General features: G+C 37.1%; 1 protein-coding gene across 2 annotated transcripts in view; it reads right to left on the bottom strand.

Moving 5' to 3' along the window:
* cpz (carboxypeptidase Z) overlaps window positions 1–18,822 on the bottom strand; it is a 40,402-nt gene extending 21,580 nt beyond the window's left edge. The window contains exons 1-7 of one of the 2 annotated variants that reach the window (XM_062032490.1): window positions 18,536–18,822; window positions 18,221–18,253; window positions 13,201–13,252; window positions 10,142–10,464; window positions 9,840–10,055; window positions 6,072–6,268; window positions 2,455–2,616 (exon numbers count right to left, since the gene is read on the bottom strand). In XM_062032490.1, the coding sequence (XP_061888474.1) occupies window positions 2,455–2,616; window positions 6,072–6,268; window positions 9,840–10,055; window positions 10,142–10,464; window positions 13,201–13,252; window positions 18,221–18,253; window positions 18,536–18,629 (1,077 nt within the window). In that variant the 5' untranslated portion in view covers window positions 18,630–18,822. Of the gene's footprint in view, window positions 1–2,454; window positions 2,617–6,032; window positions 6,269–9,839; window positions 10,056–10,141; window positions 10,465–13,200; window positions 13,253–18,220; window positions 18,254–18,535 lie in introns of both variants that reach the window. The other variant, XM_062032489.1, reaches the window with a different exon arrangement.

Raw genomic sequence — 18,822 nt, 5'->3', positions numbered from 1 at the left:
AATTTAAGTGGACCCCGACTTAAACAAGTTGAAAAACTTATTCGGGTGTTACCATTTAGTGGTCAATTGTACGGAATATGTACTTCACTGTGCAACCTACTAATAAAAGTCTCAATCAATCAATCAATCAATCAAAAGAACAGATGATCAGTGCAAAAGAGTCGGACCGTAATTCAGCAGAGTATGGTACAGGGTCTCATACTGAACACTCAAAGGCTTTGGGGGCCATTTTGATACTTTTAAATGTGCAAACAGGCTGAAACCAACCCATCCAGACTCAGTATCGTATAAACACTTAGCACAGATAAATATAAAATAAATATTCCCACCTAATCAACTTAACTCTTTTGTAAATGCAAACACTCTGCACCTTAATGCTCTTTTATCCTGCACTACAACGAGCTAAAGCAACAAAATTTCGTTCTTATCTGTACTGTAAAATTCAAATTTGAATGACAATAAAAGGAAGTCCAAGTATAAGTGTAATTCTTGAGGCGCCGCCTAGAGCAATTTTTTTCAACCACTGTGCTGCGTGAGATATTGTCTGGTGTGCCGTGGGAAATTATGCAACTTCACCTAAGTGGCCCCAAAAATATTTTTTTGCAAATCAATAGTTATTGTTGAGTTAAAAACTCAGAAGTGTCAGTAATCATGGTCAACATCAGTGCAAACTACAATTCCCAGAATGCCAAGGTAAAATGGCCGCCAAATTACTAATTGAAGGCACCTGAAAAGGAAGGAGGTTATAATGATAAATGGGTTATACTTGTATAGCGCTTTTCTACCTTCAAGGTACTCAAAGCGCTTTGACACTATTTCCACATTCACCCATTCACACACACATTCACACACTGATGGCGGGAGCTGCCATGCAAGGCGCTAACCAGCAGCCATCAGGAGCAAGGGTGAAGTGTCTTCCCCAAGGACACAACGGACGTGACTAGGATGGTAGAAGGTGGGGATTGAACCCCAGTAACCAGCAGCCCTCCGATTGCTGGCACGGCCACTCTACCAACTTCGCCACGCCGCCAGCCGTTCAGTCACTCATGCACCAAACAACTTCCATGGAAAGAACAGCAGCAAGCAGCCACAACCGCAAGATCCACTCAACAAGTCTCCAAATACACCAATGGTCTGTGAATATGCATTTTCATTTAATGATGATCGAAATGCTTTGTTTGTTAAGCTTAACTTATACCTGCAAGCTTCTTAATTAGCTTACTGAACTCTCCAATTGTTTGTTTGAACTGCTGGGTTCAAATTGTACCACTGCATTACTGCATTTACCTTTTCAGCTTTGATTTCATACTGTTAGACCAGTTAAAAGCAAATTCTTTAAAGCACATGTAAAAGTTTAAAGCTTAAGCTAAAATGGCAAATATTTAAAGTTAAAAAGTACAAAATATTAATGCAAAGTTTAAAGGATAAAGTCATGTTTTGCTAAAAGTTCAAAACATTATTCAGAAGTTTAAAAGCATTTGTAAAAAGTTGTTTGAAAATACCTGTGTAATCACATTGTTAACATCTTTGTTTATGTGGTTTAAAGGTTTACAACCTACTGACGATTTTGAAGATCAACTGAAAAGAAACCAACAATTCTTCAAGTTGGGAAAAATAAAAGTTGATCAATTGGAAATCGTGAGTTGTCCGTGGGTCCTTTTTGGAGGAAAAGAGTGGGACTTAACAGTTATAATCTGCAAATAATGTGCCGTTCCTTATGTCTGTGCTGTGTAGAGCTCGGCAGGGTAACCACGTAATACTCCATGTCAGTAGGTGGCAGCAGGTAGCTAATTGCTTTGTAAAAGTTGGAATGTGTCGGGTGAGACGGGGATGGTTTGTTGTGATCCCAACATGCAGACCACAGCGGGAGACAGCGTGCAGGTAAAGAGGTATGTGACGCCTAAACCAAAAATGAACAAAAGGAAAAGGCAATGAAGCATAGGGAGGGCTATGCAAAACGACAGTAAAACTGAACTGGCTACAGAGTAAACAGAATGCTGGACGACAGCAAAAACTTGCAGCATGTGGAGCAGAGACGGCATCCACAAAGTACATCCGTACATGACATGGCAAGCAACAATTTTCCACACAAAGAAGGATAGCGACAACTTAAATAGCCTTGCTTGCTAACACAAAGCAGGTGCGGGGAATAGCGCTCAAAGGAAGACATGAAACTGCTACAGGAAAACGCCAAAATAACAGCACAAGACAACAACTAAAGCACTACTACACACAGGAAAACACCAACAAACTCAAAATAAGGCACAAAGACCTGCTGGAGTTTTATTTTTTAACGTTTTCTATGAAAAAAATGTGCCTTGCCTCAAAAAAGGTTGAAAAACACTGGCCTAGAGAATGCCGTCCTGCAGCAAGTGCCCGTCTGGCCTAAAGATACAGGCGCCACAGACCGGTATTGATTGTAATTATCAATATCATGATGAAATTTCATCTCACCTTCCCAAACCAGTAGGCGTCAGGAATTGGGATGTGGTCAGTGCGGTAGTGCCTGCTCCGACGGTTCCGGTAGAAGACCGATGTGAGGTCAGGAAAGTTGCGGTTCAGGTCGATGTTCTGGGCGTTTGCGCGACCATTTGTCCAACCGTTCATTAAGTGACCCTGAAACATTTAGGTTGAAACAACTGGGAGAGTGAGAAAGTGTCAGTCTGTGTTGATGTTGGATGACGATGATGTGTTAAGAGGAGCAGGCCTCATGGTAAGCATACGTTGAATATTAGTCAAGAAAATGTTAGACTACGTCTGTTGGAACTATTGTTAACATGTAGACAAGACCATGTATCCGGCAAGAGAAATCCCATGTCAAATGTTACATTTGAGCATACATGTGATTAGTCCATTTGAAAACATGCAAAGCAGAACTACAGTAGCCCATATCAAATATTTCTTTCATATGAGACATGAATGACCTTTTGAGGATGTAGCAGACAGTGTTATGGAGTCTCACCCCCTTGGAACCTTCTGACAGAGTGCACAATACGATACAGAATGAAGACTTAACAAATGAGGTGTTTAGAATATTCTGGTTAATAAGAAATGGAGTGGAAAGAGTTCTCCCATTGCCAGTTATAGTGGGATTTTAATTCAATGTAATGATTCTGTTTGTGTACAAGCTCTTACATCAAATATCAGAGTTCTGTACTGTCAAGAACGTCTGGTTTTACTCATGTTGGTGCTGATGGTGATTGATCTGGTTGTGGGAGGACATGACTATTTAGACAGAAAAGCAGGTAGGAGGTAGAAGGCATGAGCTACGTCTTGAGTCACTAACGTCTACTTATGTGGCAATAAATCCTGCAATAATAAACAGACTGCACGGACTGCCTAGCATATCTTGCTGAGAACCAGCGTCCTCGCCGTCTTCCTCTAATGCAAGACAAATGTCGACTAGCAATATGGCGATATACAGTATATTGCAGCCTCCTGCGATAACAATGTATATCATGATATACTATTTGGCATATAAATGATGATAGAACTACCGTATATTACCAAATAAACGCCCTTGGGCAAATAACCTCCCATGTCCTAATAGTCGCCCGGGGTCTGACCCCATTTTGTGAATTAACCGCCTCTTCCTAATAACCGCCTATGTCCAAATAGCCGCCCATGGGCTGTTATTTGCATAATTTAGATTAAAATGCTACTGGGGTTGCGTTTGCTGCAGTATTATTGTTTTGATGGTTTTATAGAGTACTTGGTACCATAATTTTATTTTTCCTGTATGCTGCTTTATTTAAAACTTGGAGTACTGTAGCCTTTATTTTATTTAAGTGACAGTATTATTGTTCTGTTTTGATGGTGGGTTTTATACTTGAGTACTTGGTACCATAATTTTATTTTTCCTGGTAGGCAGCTTTATTTAAAAAGTGTATTTATTTTTGGTATTGGTATTCTATTTGACAATTGTTGCACTACTGCCATGTTGAGGCCTTGTTGATCTCTTGTCTTTTGATAGCCTACCTCATGTTGATCTCTTGTTTTTTTGTTTGTATGTTTACAATAGCTTTTACATTTAAAGTTTTTTGTACGAGAAAAAAATACTGGACAGTAACCATTATAACCAAATAATGGCCTGGGGCAGGCTGGTGCAAAAATAAATAAAAGCCTTGTGCAAATAACCGCTTGCTTCTTTTAAACGCCTGTCTCCAAAATCGATTTTGTGAAATAAACGCCCGGGCTACTATTTGGTAATATACGGTATTTCAAAGCAGATTACAAAGGATCCTAATTTGGCTGCTGATGTGTGCGGTAACATATTGCATAAATCCTATTTTACTTAATAATAATGATCTACTTGCTAATTTACTATTGATAGCTGGATACTATTTTTATCTACACTTAGTAGACAATTAATGTACTTAACACAAAAAGGTGAACTAACTGAAAACATTTTTTATATTCTAGTTTCTTCTAAATAGTCACCCTTTGCTCTGATTACTTTTTCGCACACTCTTGGCATTCTCTTTGAAATGGTTTTCACTTCACAGGTGTCATAGTTTTGATGCCGTCAGTGACAATCTACAATGTAAATAGTCATGAAAATAAGGAAAACACATTGAAATGAGAAGGTGTGTCCAAACCTTTGACCTGTACTGTGTATATATATATATATATATATATATATATATATATATATATATATATATATATATATATATATATATATATATATATATATATATATATATATATATATATATATATATATATATATATACACTACCGTTCAAAAGTTTGGGGTCACATTGAAATGTCCTTATTTTTCAATAAAGATAACTTTTAACTAGTCTTAACTTTAAAGAAATACACTCTATACATTGCTAATGTGGTAAATGACTATTCTAGCTGCAAATGTCTGGTTTTTGGTGCAATATCTACATAGGTGTATAGAGGCCCATTTCCAGCAACTATCACTCCAGTGTTCTAATGGTACAATGTGTTTGCTCATTGGCTCAGAAGGCTAATTGATGATTTTGAAAACCCTTGTGCAATCATGTTCACACATCTGAAAACAGTTTAGGTCGTTACAGAAGCTACAAAACTGACCTTCCTTTGAGCAGATTGAGTTTCTGGAGCATCACATTTGTGGGGTCAATTAAACGCTCAAAATGGCCAGAAAAAGAGAACTTTCATCTGAAACTCGACAGTCTATTCTTGTTCTTAGAAATGAAGGCTATTCCACAAAATTGTTTGGGTGACCCCAAACTTTTGAACGGTAGTGTGTGTATATATATATATATATATATATATATATATATATATATATATATATATATATATATATATATATATATATATATATATATATATATATATATGTATATGTGTATATGTATATGTGTATATGTATATATATGTATATATATGTATATATATGTATATATATGTATGTATATATATATATGTATATATATATATGTATATGTATATATATATATATATATATATACATATTATCGTAGAAGTGGCTTTGCACTATGTATGGACGTTAGCTTCTAGTTTGCTGGCGACAATGATACATTGTGTTTGTTCGTTTGTCGCTGTCAAATTTGCTGGACACAGCTAGAATGTGTCATCAGCATGTCTTTTCACGAACTCTACCGATGATATCGTATATTGTCTATATCGTGCAACCCTAATTCCAACCTTATCTGGTTAGTGTTTACCACACAGGTGTGTGTAGTTGTAGTGTTTTTGCACATCGCCTGAAAACAAGTCTTTAAACAGCTAGTGCTTTAGTTTTCCCTTCAATTGGTAGTATTACCTCATTGCACACATAACTGACTAACCAAAACACCTGTGCATGATCGGACAACAGGTGCAAACGAGATTACTTGGATCTCGTGTTCGCTTCAGACAACTGCGTCACGAAGTGTGACCCAAAACTTCCATCCATCTATTTTATACACAGATCAGAACTTCATGCCTTCGCTTCCCCACCAGAGAGACAGAGCAGACTGGACTGACAACGGATAATGGCGGTTTGTCTTTTTTGCACTGTTAACAATATTTACTTCCTGGTTGATGAGCTCCGGGTCATTGTTATCCTCTACCTCTGCGGCGGCCAGCTCATAGCCATCTGGGTTCATGGAGGCCAGGATGTGGATGCGGGTGTTGTTGATGAGTGCTTGAACTCGCTGGTTCCCCAAGGTGTATTCTGAACACAGGTACTGAGCCAGGTAGATGAGCAACTGGCGGCCCAGTACTTCATTGCCATGCATGTTGCCTATGAGCTTGACCTCTGGCTCCACTACAAAGTTTAAAGTTTTACAGACAAGAAGCAAATACAATTATATTAGTTTTACAAGCGGTAAACACAGTATTGACTAGTATTATCACCACCATTGCTTTGCTTTCTAGAACATAGAAGGACATTTCCTAAACTGTTCCAACAGAATTTGAAGCAAATAATTGCCCAATCATCTTAGTAAGACAGACCTGGGCAAATGAAGGCCCGGGTGGCACATGTGGCCCGTTAAGCTTTTCAATCTGGCCCGCCGGACATTCCCAAATAAGTGTTTGAGATCTTTAAAATAAAAACTATAGCTGTCATTATGATGTGCAGTGATGTTTTCAAATGACCATAAGTCTTGAACTATACAAAGTATTTCAATGGTTGCAATATGAACTTTTGCATGATATACTAGTTAGTTACTATGGTAATCTAATTAGTTACTATGGTAATCTAAGTCACAGCAGCTCAGATGAGGCACCAAGCAGTGTGGGTGGGGAGAGTTTCCACAGAGTGTTTGCAGAGCGGCCAGGCTGAAATGCGGCTGTCAGGGACAGACGCGGAAGGGGATTTTTACAACAAAGTTCTAAAGCTTAGTGATCAGATTGTATGTGGGTTTATTTTTTACCCTTCGCGTTCATATTTTGCTGTGTTTGTTGCGTTTCGCTTGATTGTAAAATATGTCCATCGAGAGGGTGTGTGACGTTCATATGTTGTAAATATTTAGTGTTTTATCGTTCATAGTTAATATCGCAAATCCCACATTCTTTATTTTCATGTACATTCTGGGTGTCTCATTCAGTAAAAAAATTAAAAATCCCATTACGTTTTTTAAGGCGATCTGTCATAACGTGTTTAGCATTCAATCAGACATTATTATGGGACCTGAGACGAGGGAGTGGCTACACGACACGAAGATGGACATATGAAGACGATACACGAAAGAAGAAGACATTATTGTGAGGTTTTGTATTAGTCTTCCTAAAAATCAGATATACCGACCCCCAGACACATTTTTTTCTCTAAATTTGGCCCTCCGAGTCAAAATAATTGCCCAGGCCTGCAGTAAGATGAGGGTGATTAGCATTTAAGGGGAACTACAGGAGGGAAGGAATTCCTATGGTCACATTCCTCGGTGGATCTCGCGTCTCATTTTGCAATGCAGTCTGCTGAAAATGACGGAAAGCAGCACTCTACATAGTGGATCTTGCGTCTCATTTTGCAATGCAGTCTGCTGAAAATGACGGAAAGCAGCACTCTACATAGTACCTGGCACTGTGGTCAAAATTGTAATTGCCACAAAACACATTTTAAAATATTCAACACTTTAGCCGTCTGGATATATGAGTCGTATTTTCATCCCGTAGATAGAATACTGCATGGGAACCAATTAGAGGTTAAATATGAGGCATCAATAAAAAAAAGGTGTTCCTCGGAAATGTACCGTATTTTTCAGACTATAAGGCGCACTTAAAATCCTTTCATTTTGTCAAAAATCGACAGCGCGCCTTATAACCCGGTGCGCCTATTGTACGGCATAGTTCTGGTTGTGCTTACCGACTTCGAAGCAATTTTATTTGTTAAATGGTATTATGATAAGTGTGACCAGTAGATGGCAGTCGTACATAAGAGATATGTGTGAATATGTGTAAATGACGCCAGTAAACAACACCAAAACCTTAAATGTTCCATTGAGAATATAGAACACGGCACTCAAAAATCTATCAAAATGTTTTTAGTATGACTTCGGTAAGCTATGAAGCCACACCGCTTGATGGATTGTCTGCGCATTAAACATACGAGTATTATTATGGTGTGTGTATAAGGACCGCAAAATGGCACCTATTAGCAGGTTTACTATCTGGCGTTTTGTTTTACAATATTATGCAAAACCAACTTTTCTTACCTTCTGGTACCTGCTGATCTGTATTTGGGATCTGTATAAGTCCTGAAAATGTGCACCGTAGTCATAAGCGTCTTTTTTTTCTCTACCTTCTTATGTGGCATTCATTTTCCGCTGTTGCCATTTTTAATATAAAGTAATGTAAAGTTCTTACTTATATCTGTCACTAGCTAGACTAGCTATCAAAAGGCTAAAAACTGCAGTGGGTTGACATAATCCACCCACGGAACTTTAGTTATTAGAGGGTTCCGGTCGGACGGTTTTTCACGGGCCACATGTCCGGCATTGATGTTGCATTATTGAGCCACGGATGAGGAGATGCTGCTCCGTTATTGATTTAAATAAAGTCTAAATGTCATTAAAACAGTTAGCTCCATCTTTCAAAACTTCTTCCACTCCCGTCCTTGCACGCTACACCGCTACAACAAAGATGACGGGGAGAAGACGCTGCCGAAGGTGAGCCACGTAAATAAGACCGCCCACAAAACGGCGCATCCTGAAGCGACTGTCAGAAAGCTACTTGAAAATGGTCTGTAAAACATAATCTATGCAACATTTTGACCAAAGATCCATCATTACATGTTATGTAGACCACAAGGAAGTGTTTTACATTCAGAAAAAAAATCATAATATGACTCCTTTAATGTGCCTTATAATCCGGTGCGCCTTTTGTATGAAAATAGACCTGAATAGACCCGCTCAATGACAGTGCGCCTTATAATCCGGTGCGCCCTATGGTCCGAAAAATACAGTAGTAAAAGTCGGTAACACTTTAGTATGGGGAACATATTCACCATTAAAGGCCTACTGAAACCCACTACTACCGACCACGCAGTCTGATAGTTTATATATCAATGATGAAATCTTAACATTGCAACACATGTCAATACGGCCGGGTTAACTTATAAATTGCAATTTTAAATTTCCCGCCACACTTCCGGTTGAAAACGTCTAGATATGATGACGTATGCGCGTGACGGAATCAGTTGATGCGGAAGTATTGGTACCTCATTGAATACAATACAAAAAAGCTCTGTTTTCATTTCAAAATTCATTCACTCTAACGTTCCTCATCCACGAATCATTCATCCTCGCTCAAATGAATGGGGTAATCGTCGCTTTCTCGGTCCGAATCTCTCTCGCTCCATTGTAAACGATGGGGAATTGTGAGAAGTCTTTCCTCCGGTGACGTCACGCTACTTCCGGTAGGGGCAAGGCTTTTTTTTATCAGATACCAAAAGTTGCGATCTTTATCGTCGTTGTTCTCTACTAAATCCTTTCAGCAAAAATATGTCAATATCGCAAAATGATCAAGTATGACACATAGAATGGATCTGCTATCCCTGTTTAACTAAAAAAAAAAATCATTTCAGTAGGCCTTTAATTATTTGCTTATTAACATGCAAATTAGTAACATATTGGCTCTTAGTTAGTCATTATTAAGTACATTTAATGCCTTATTCTGCATGGCCTTATTATACAACCAGTAAGCCATTAACTAAGAGTCTTCCCTCAATAACCTCAGAATTATTGCTTATTAGTAACCCTAACCCTAACCCTTATATGTTCCCCTAGTGTCCAAATAACTCTAAATTAAGTATTTTTTACTTAGAATATGTTCCCCATACCTAAAATTCTTGTCCCTGATTGAAAGAAAAAACCCCACAAATAAGCCGTTTTACTTACCCAGTTCGTGCTGTCCTGGATTGTTGGAAAACTCGATGACCAGTAAATCTCGGCCCTCGGTGCTTCGCCCAATGCTGTAAACTTGAGAGATGTCTGAGCACTTGGCTGTCGTTCTCTTCAGCAGGGCGTACATCTGAGTGTTAGACGAGTACGTGAACTGGATGATGGTGCTCGGCTCTTCGGCTGAAAGGCTGGACCTTGAAAGCTCCTGCTTGGCTGAAAGGCACGGGCAGGGGATGCAACGGATTTAGATTTGAAATTTTAGTAACAGAGCCAAGAAGTCGAAGGAGTTTGACCTTTACCTTTCAGCGCCGCCAGCGGGTCAAAGCAGCCTTCTTGGTCGCTGGCAAAGAAGCGGTCACAGTCCAGGAAGTAAGGCCAGGCCATGTCGACGGCCTCCAGGGTATGGGAACAGTCCCTCCTCAGGGCCTCGCACGTGCTGCGGCATGGCTTGATCATCTTGTCATCCTGACAGGGCGATGCCAGCACCGAGCAGCCCACCAGACGCATGTCAGGGGAGCACTCGCCTTTGAGGAGTCCATGGATGACACTCAGGAGAAGGTACTCGGCCCCTGACTCTGCTTCAATACGAGTCCGGTGGCCGAGGATGTTGGGAAATATTGTTCTGGAGCATCAAGAAAGGATTTAACAGTAGTTCTATTCATGCAAACTTTTTTATTTGTTAATTAACGAGATTGCACCAAAACAACACGACTGTCTTCCATAAAGTTTCTGAAGGCTTCGGACAAAATAATTTATTTTCTATTTACTTTTAATGTCTCACATTATTCTAACACAGTGTTTTTCAACCACTAGTGTGCCGTGAGATACAGTCTGGTGTGCCGTGGGAGATTATCTAATTTCACCTATTTAGGTTGAAAATATTTTTTGCAAACCAGTAATTATAGTTTGCAAATGATGTGTTGTTGTTGAGTGTTGGTGCTGTCTAGAGCTCGGCAGAGTAACCATGTAATACTCTTCCATATCAGTAGGTGGCAGCCGGTAGCTAATTGCTTTGTAGATGTCGGAAACAGCGGGAGGCAGTGTGCATTTAAAAAGGTGTCTCATGCTTAAACCAAAAATAAACAAAAGGTGAGTGCCCCTAAGGAAAGGCATTGAAGCTTAGGGAAGGCTATGCAGAACGAAACTAAAACTGAACTGGCTACAAAGTAAACAAAAACAGAATGCTGGACGACAGCAAAGACTTACTGTGGAGCAAAGACGGCGTCCACAATGTACATCTGAACATGACATGACAATCAACAATGTCCCCACAAAGAAGGATAAAAACAACTGAAATATTCTTGATTGCTAAAACAAAGTAGATCCGGGAGATACCGCTCAAAGGAAAACATGAAACCGCTATAGGAAATTACCAAAAAAAAGAGAAAAAGCCACCAAAATAGGAGCGCAAGATAAGAACTAAAACACTACACACAGGAAATCAGCAAAAAACTCAAAATAAGTCACGGCGTGATGTGACAGGTCGTGACAGTACACCTACTTTGAGACAAGAGCTATAGTGATGCATGGTTGGTTATGGTTTAAAGTCATATCCAACAATTGCGACAACGACTTTTTACTATCAACTGAGTTTTGTTTTTTAATAATTTCTGCTGGGGGTGTGCGTCCGGAATTTTTTTCAACGCAAAAAATGTGCCTTGGCTCAAAAAAGGTTGAAAAACACTGCTCTAACAAAACAAATACGGTCAAAAGTCTAGTCTTTGCAGGTCATTAAATGTTTTATTACATGTTTAGCTACCCAAGTGCAATGCAAATGATAATTGTCATGGGTCGCATGCTGGGTGTTGGCGTGATCCCCGGACGCAGAGACGGCAGGCGAAGTGCAAGTCAATGGTCCTTTTAATTGGTTAGTTGTTTTTTTTAGTTTAGTATATTATGTTTTCGGTCAGTAGTCAACAAAATAAACAAACAGTTTTACATTCATAAATTGACAATTTTACAGACCGAAAGGGGTTAGGCTGAAGTTGAGCACTTATTTTGTCTAACCCTATAAACAATCTCAAATACAAGATGCAGTAAAACCAGGAGACATCGGGCTCTGATCTTGAGTTTCATAGAAATATGACATTTCCTTTACACAACATATTATAAATACACCTTGTACACAACATGAAAATAATAAATATATACACAGTAACGACATAGACAAACAGTTGTGAAATATCCCTGTACACGTGTTGGTTAAACATTTGTACCAATAATAAATATACTGTATACAAACACTTATACTTCCATTATTATTTATATCCCACATTTAGTTTTGTAACAAACATTGATCATAGTATTAACTACTGGTTTTCATTCAAGAGTGATATATATTTTTAAGACATTGGTCTTAAAGTTTTTTTTAAATGGAACTGGAACATGACAAAACACAAAAAGGGTATCACGAACATACAATAAGGAATCAGCGACGCTAGTAGATACACCCTCCTGATTAGTGATAAGGGACAGGTGAGCCAAATAATCGCTAATTAAGAGCAGGTGGGGAAAGTGAAAGGAAAATCAAAAACACAGGAATATTAAACATGAATCCAACCAATGCATGATTTAAAAAACTCACTTATTTAAGCTGGGGTTTACCACATGTGTTGGACTTTATTTATTGTTTTATGTTTTTATTTATGCTTGTTTTTATTTTCATGGATATTCCTTATTGTATTTCTACAGCTTACTTTTTTTTTTTTTACCATTTTATTGTTTGGTTTGTTTAACTGTGTATTTATAGCCTTGTCTGTACTTATTGTGAATTTTATTCTATTTTGTCTTTCTTACTTTCTGTTTTGTACAGCACTTTGGTTTTAGAATTGTACTATATAATATTTTTTTTTTTTTTTTAAATAATTACATTTTAAAAGGTTAAATTGCCACTGATGCCTTGGAAACTGGAATAAATAGCATATGTTGACTGCCCCTGCTTCCTAAAATTTCACTTTACCATGAAATATAATTATGTAAATCCCTCGGAATTGTTTTTATTTTTTTACGTGCTCCTTATCCTTATGTATTTTAAATACATTTTCTTTTAAAAAGATAGAAATAAGAATATTACAAACTATAAATTCGACAAGTCACATGGTCCAAAGGGAGTAGCATCACTCAGATTGTCTGCAAGCCGTATAAAGGCAAAAAATAAGTCACACGTTTATTTTTTGACAGGACTTTAGATGAAATTTTTACAAAGTTTTGAGAAAATGAATGTACTGCGTTCAAGTAAAACATTTACAAATGTTCCTGTGTAACATTTGCTGTGTTCAAAATAAGAAATAAATGTTAAATACAAAAATGCATATTCAATGGATGGCACTGTGTGAGTCTACCAACCTCCAGGACCCACCTAGAGTATCCTACATCATGACAGTAGCTCAGGTGCAGCTCCGTGCAAGTAGCTGTGAGGCGATACAAAAGTACATCATTAAGCAAAGGTTATTTATGTTAACTTTTTGTGACAGTATTAAATACCTAAATAGTTCCAGGATGCATGCAAAATTTCAACCTATTTTTGTTGTATATATTCCGAATTGTTGCATGGCATTTTATAATGAATATGTTTAATTAATACTTGGCTGACTGTACTTTTTTACTCACACACCCACACACACCCTAGTTTTGTCCCGATACCAATATTTTGGTACCGGTACCGGTACCAAAATGTATTTCGGTACTTTTCTAAATAAAGGGGACCACAAAAAATTGCATTATTGGCTTTATTTTAACAAAAAATCTTACGGTACATTAAACACACGTTTCTTATTGCAAGTTTGTCCTTAAATAAAATAGTGAACATACAAGATAACTTGTCTTTTAGTAGTAAGTGAACAAACAAAGGCTCTTATTTTAGTCTGCTGACGTATGCAGTAACATGTTGTGTCATTTTCCATTCTATTATTTTGTCAAAATTATTAAGGACAAGTGGTAGAACATTTATTATTAATCTACTTGTTTATATACTGTTAATATCTGCTTGCTTTCTCTAGTCTCCAACTAGTAGCTCACTGGCTAATTTTAAGAAGCTCACTAAAGGGTAAAAAGAATTGGTTAAACTTAGACTTAGACTTAGACAAACTTTATTGATCCACAAGGGAAATTGTTCCACACAGTAGCTCAGTTACAAAGGATGGAAAGGGTAAGGATGGAAAGGATAACAAAGTAGACTAAAAATGTACCATAGTAGCAATATAAAATATAACATATACAGTATGTAATATTTACATATTATACATATAGTATATAATATATACTGATATATCATACTATTATATTGTATTATATTTGTTTCAGTATTTGTATTCAATTTAGACAAGGTGTCTCTATGACAAATGACCACTAAAGAGCACAAAGTGCATGTTCGAAATAAACTCAAACCATAACCACAATTAAAGTACAATCGAACTCTCTGGGGACATTTGATTCGAATTCTCTCCAAAGCCAAACAGGACATAAAAGTCGAAAAAAATAAACTTCTGTCCTAATCAAATATTATCTTTTAATCTTTTTGTCTTAGTTGAAGAATGCATGAGTTTGCAGTGATCACTTCGTTAAAGGTTTGTTTGATATACTTTAAATGGTTATTATTTTCTATTTAGTTATTATCTTGATATTACTTGTATTTCTTAAAAACGTTTGCTACAAGTGTTTCGAAAAGCACCATTTCGGCGAGTCTAAATAAAAGAAAGCAAATGTGAGCAAAACCTAAAAGCGTTTTGGGGGAAATTGGCCTAAGACAACTTCAAAACCCTCCATCAAAGTTTTATATACACACCGCAAGTATATATATATATATATATATATATATATATATATATATATATATATATATATATATATATATATATATATATATATATATATATATATATATAATGTAGTAACAGACACGCGCATTGATTTCTGTTTCCATAGCAGCGCACTTCTGACTTCTGGCAACATGTGTGTTTCTCCTTCCGGAATCAAACGTGTGTTCTAATCATGGCTAACTTGGTAACAGACTATAAAGACGACTATTTTTCGACAAATTAAAATGAAAGTGATAACGCCATAAATGTGGAGCTTGGAGCCAAGCTAGTTCGACATAAATGGACTGCTTACCCGAATTCAACAGGAAACGTCCCGGGCCAGCTGGACCAAACGAACAGCTGTCCATGGAATGAGTCACTTTAATATCGCTCATGATACACGCAGCACGCCATGCGTGTTGTTACAACTACAGTACATACACTCTATGGCTAGCTCAGCTGTGTACAAACAAAACATGAAATATTGGCTAATACTTTACAGATTATGTAATATGATTGTTCATTGTTTTTCAGTCAGTAAAAATTGGTGTCGTATCGCAGTGTTTTGCATTACATACCCAAAAGCATTTTGTGCTGATGTAGAAGCAAGCTTATCTCTTGCCGTAGTTAGCTTTTACGGCTAATACCGTAGCACGCCGATGTGTTATTCGATAGAAAAGAGTTCCTTAGTCTTTGCTCTTACAATAACAATGTCGCTACAGCTTGGTTATTATACATGTTACGGAACGTAAATGAAGTATTGTTGACGGTGTTTGAACGAAGTGATTTAGACGTACATTTGATTGATCCCATTAGCAGCATTGCTAGCCACTTAGAAGGAGCCGATTTTTGCATGTTAAAAAGCGAAAAAAAATTATATTTTGTCTTCCTGTCTCTCATAAAGATTGTGAATTGCAAATTTCCCCAAAAAAAAGTGCAGTTCCCCTTTAAGCTTTTACCAATCATAAATGAAGCTTTCAGCACATACACAACGTTGACATCTGTAGTTTTATTTTGATAAAGACGGGGAAAAACACGCTACTCGTAAACGGCGCGTGCAACAGCAACAAACATCAGTAGACGCGAAGTTAAATACCGATTTCCTTGACCGAGCCACACACAAAGAAGTTGTAGACCGCCATGTTTTTTCAAGTTTCCATTTGTTTTGTCGTGTAGGATGATGTCTGGAGCACAATAGTTCAATATGTCTGAGAACGCGACCTACTTATAATCCTTGATATCACTCGACAAATCTTTTCCATTGCATAGTTGGATTTTTGCTCGAATCTGCTTTTTTGCAGGAAGATTTAAGCCTCTTTTGTACTCAGATAGTTAGCGGGCTGCTTGCTGTAAAACAGCCCTCTTAGATTTGTTGACCACCGTCTCAGGTGTATTATAGACCTGTGACAGACATTGACGTTTTAGAAATTTTAAATTAAAAAACCCTATTAGGAGAAAATCCTGTGTACAGGTAATGGAGTACCACGACAATATTTATGGCCAAAATACAGCAAAAATTTGGGAAGGGACAAAAAAGTCAGCCTTTGTTCCCTGGGGATTAAAGGTTTCCACTCACAAATATAACACAAAATATTTATTTCTGTAAAAAGAAGTTCTGGAAGTACAAACAAACTGAACTATAAAGAAATTTGAGTTGTGGATGCCAACATTTTGTTAACATTCTGGCAAAAACCGTTTACCCCAGTGTCACATAACTTGGTGACACTAGCATGCTAGCTAGCTAACTTAAGCATGCTAACTTTTTCATCTAATTTTACACTTGTTTCTCTATTTCCCCAGCCATACACCTTTGAGTCATATAACGTGTCATATGAAACACGATAACTGTTATCATGCTAATGTTTGCACACTTGCTAAATGTTAGTATTATTATGTAAGCATGCTAACGTTTAAGGCTAGCTCTGTAGCTTATTATGTACAGTTACGCCTAAAACTCACAGATTCAGACACTCCGCACCAGCTTCAAAGCACGGCGGCCCCCGGCCAGAGGTCCAGGGCCCAGATAGCAGGCCCATCAAAATTTCCGCTGGAATTTTGTAGTTCTCTTTATTAGTGTTAAAATAAGCAATGAAAATGAAGGTCACAAAAAGTGGCTCTCAGAAGAAAACATGTCAGAGATCCCTTAAATTAAGTCTTGGGAAGTTTAAAACGTTCAACTTTTTACTAGAGATGTCCGATAATATCGGAAATTATCGGTATCGTTTTGTTTTTTTATCGGTATCGTTTTTTGTTTTTTTTTAATTAAATCAACATAAAAAACACAAGATACACTTACAATTAGTGCACCAACCCAAAAAACCTCCCTCCCCCATTTACACTCATTCACACAAAAGGGTTGTTTCTTTCTGTTATTAATATTCTGGTTCCTACATTATATATCAATATATATCAATACAGTCTGCAAGGGATACAGTCCGTAAGCACACATGATTGTGCATGCTGCTGGTCCACTAATAGTACTAACCTTTAACAGTTAATTTGACTCATTTTCATTAATTACTAGTTTCTATGTAACTGTTTTTATATTATTTTACTATCTTTTTTATTCAAGAACATTTTCTTAATTTATTTATTTTATTTTATTAATTTTTTTAAAAAGGACCTTATCTTCACCATACCTGGTTGTCCAAATTAGGCATAATAACCACAACTGTATATATAGGTTGATATTGGTATCGGTAATTAAGAGTTGGACAATATCGGAATATCGGATATCGGCAAAAAGCCATTGTCGGACATCCCTACTTTTTATCAATACAGGCTTGCGGAACTATTTTTTTATAAACTCTAAGCCAGGGGTGTCGAAGGTACGGCCTGTGGGCCGAATCAGGTCCGCGAACAGATTTTATCCGGCCCGCGGGATGAGTTTGCCTAGTATAAAAATGAGCTGAAATTTTTAAATGAAAGAAACTGCTGTTCTAAATGTGTCCACTAGATGTCACAATAGCAATTCTTTGTATCTTTGTAGATGCTACATATTTTAAAAAAAAACAAAAAAACACATGATGTTAGTGCACCAGTTGAGGAAAATGAGCAAACTACATAAATAACATCCTGTAATTTGATTTTGACATTATTTTTTTATCTTGATAGATTGAAAATTAACACCAATGAGTTGACTGATGAACATTATCACATAATTTATATTAACCACAACATGTAAGTGTATAAAAACAAAAAACTTTGATTTATATATTTTCATAATGTGCTTGTTCTATTTTTAAGCAAAGAAAACAATCTGAAGTTGTCTTTATTTTTAAGTTACCGTGCCGTGATTTTACTAGTCCGGCCCACTAGGGAGTAGATTTTTCTCCATGTGGCCCCCGATATAAAATGAGTTTGACACCCCTGCCTTAAATTAGGTCTTGGAAAGTTTAAAACATTCAACTTTTTAACAATACAGGCTTACGGAATTAGTTTTTTTTATTAGCTGTAAGCTGTAATCATCAACATGAATAATAAATCAACTGTACTTTTTAAATTGATTAAAATAAATGAATGAAATGTATTCAGATGCACTATAAATACGCACATAAATATGAAAATGAATAAATAACGTACGTTTTTCTTCAGTCATAGTGTTGCTGCATCTTCCTGTGTGTGAAGAGAGAAAAACACATTGATGTGTAATTTCACATTTCAACGCTTGAGGGCGGCCTTGTCAACCAAAACAAGTATGTTGCTCAACTGCTTTTTAAATATAAATACTTCTTTAACACAATAAAAAGTTATGATAAATATACTTATATAGTAAAATTTAGTTTTGACAGAGTAAAACCGGATGTTTTGAGTGCAAATATGGTATACAATGAATTTAAGAGAGGCAATATGTTGCAGGGTAGGTTGATTAAAAAGTGACATTTAGCAGCAACTCACCCAAAAACTGGTCTCCTGGCTGGCAGGTTTGCTGTGGTGCACACCAACAACTTTTTGTCAAAGCCAGAAACAGCCCCAAAAGTCCAAAAAGCATGTTTTTTTGTTTTTTTAACGCTGCTCACTGCTTGACGCAACTGTGTGATGTGGCAGATGTCTTAGAGGCTTCTAGAAAAAGAATGCTACTGTAATTACCACCCAGTGTATGGAAAACTCCTTCCTTTGTTGGTGCAGAGCATCCCTCAAACAAAAAGAGTTGTGTGCCTTTGGCTTCTTTACTGCTGCACTGA

The sequence above is a fragment of the Entelurus aequoreus genome, linkage group LG22 (assembly GCF_033978785.1).
Source record: "Entelurus aequoreus isolate RoL-2023_Sb linkage group LG22, RoL_Eaeq_v1.1, whole genome shotgun sequence".
Classification (NCBI taxonomy): domain Eukaryota; kingdom Metazoa; phylum Chordata; class Actinopteri; order Syngnathiformes; family Syngnathidae; genus Entelurus; species Entelurus aequoreus.
Note: the sequence above shows the minus strand (reverse complement) of the source record. Positions and strands in the feature narration are given on the sequence as shown.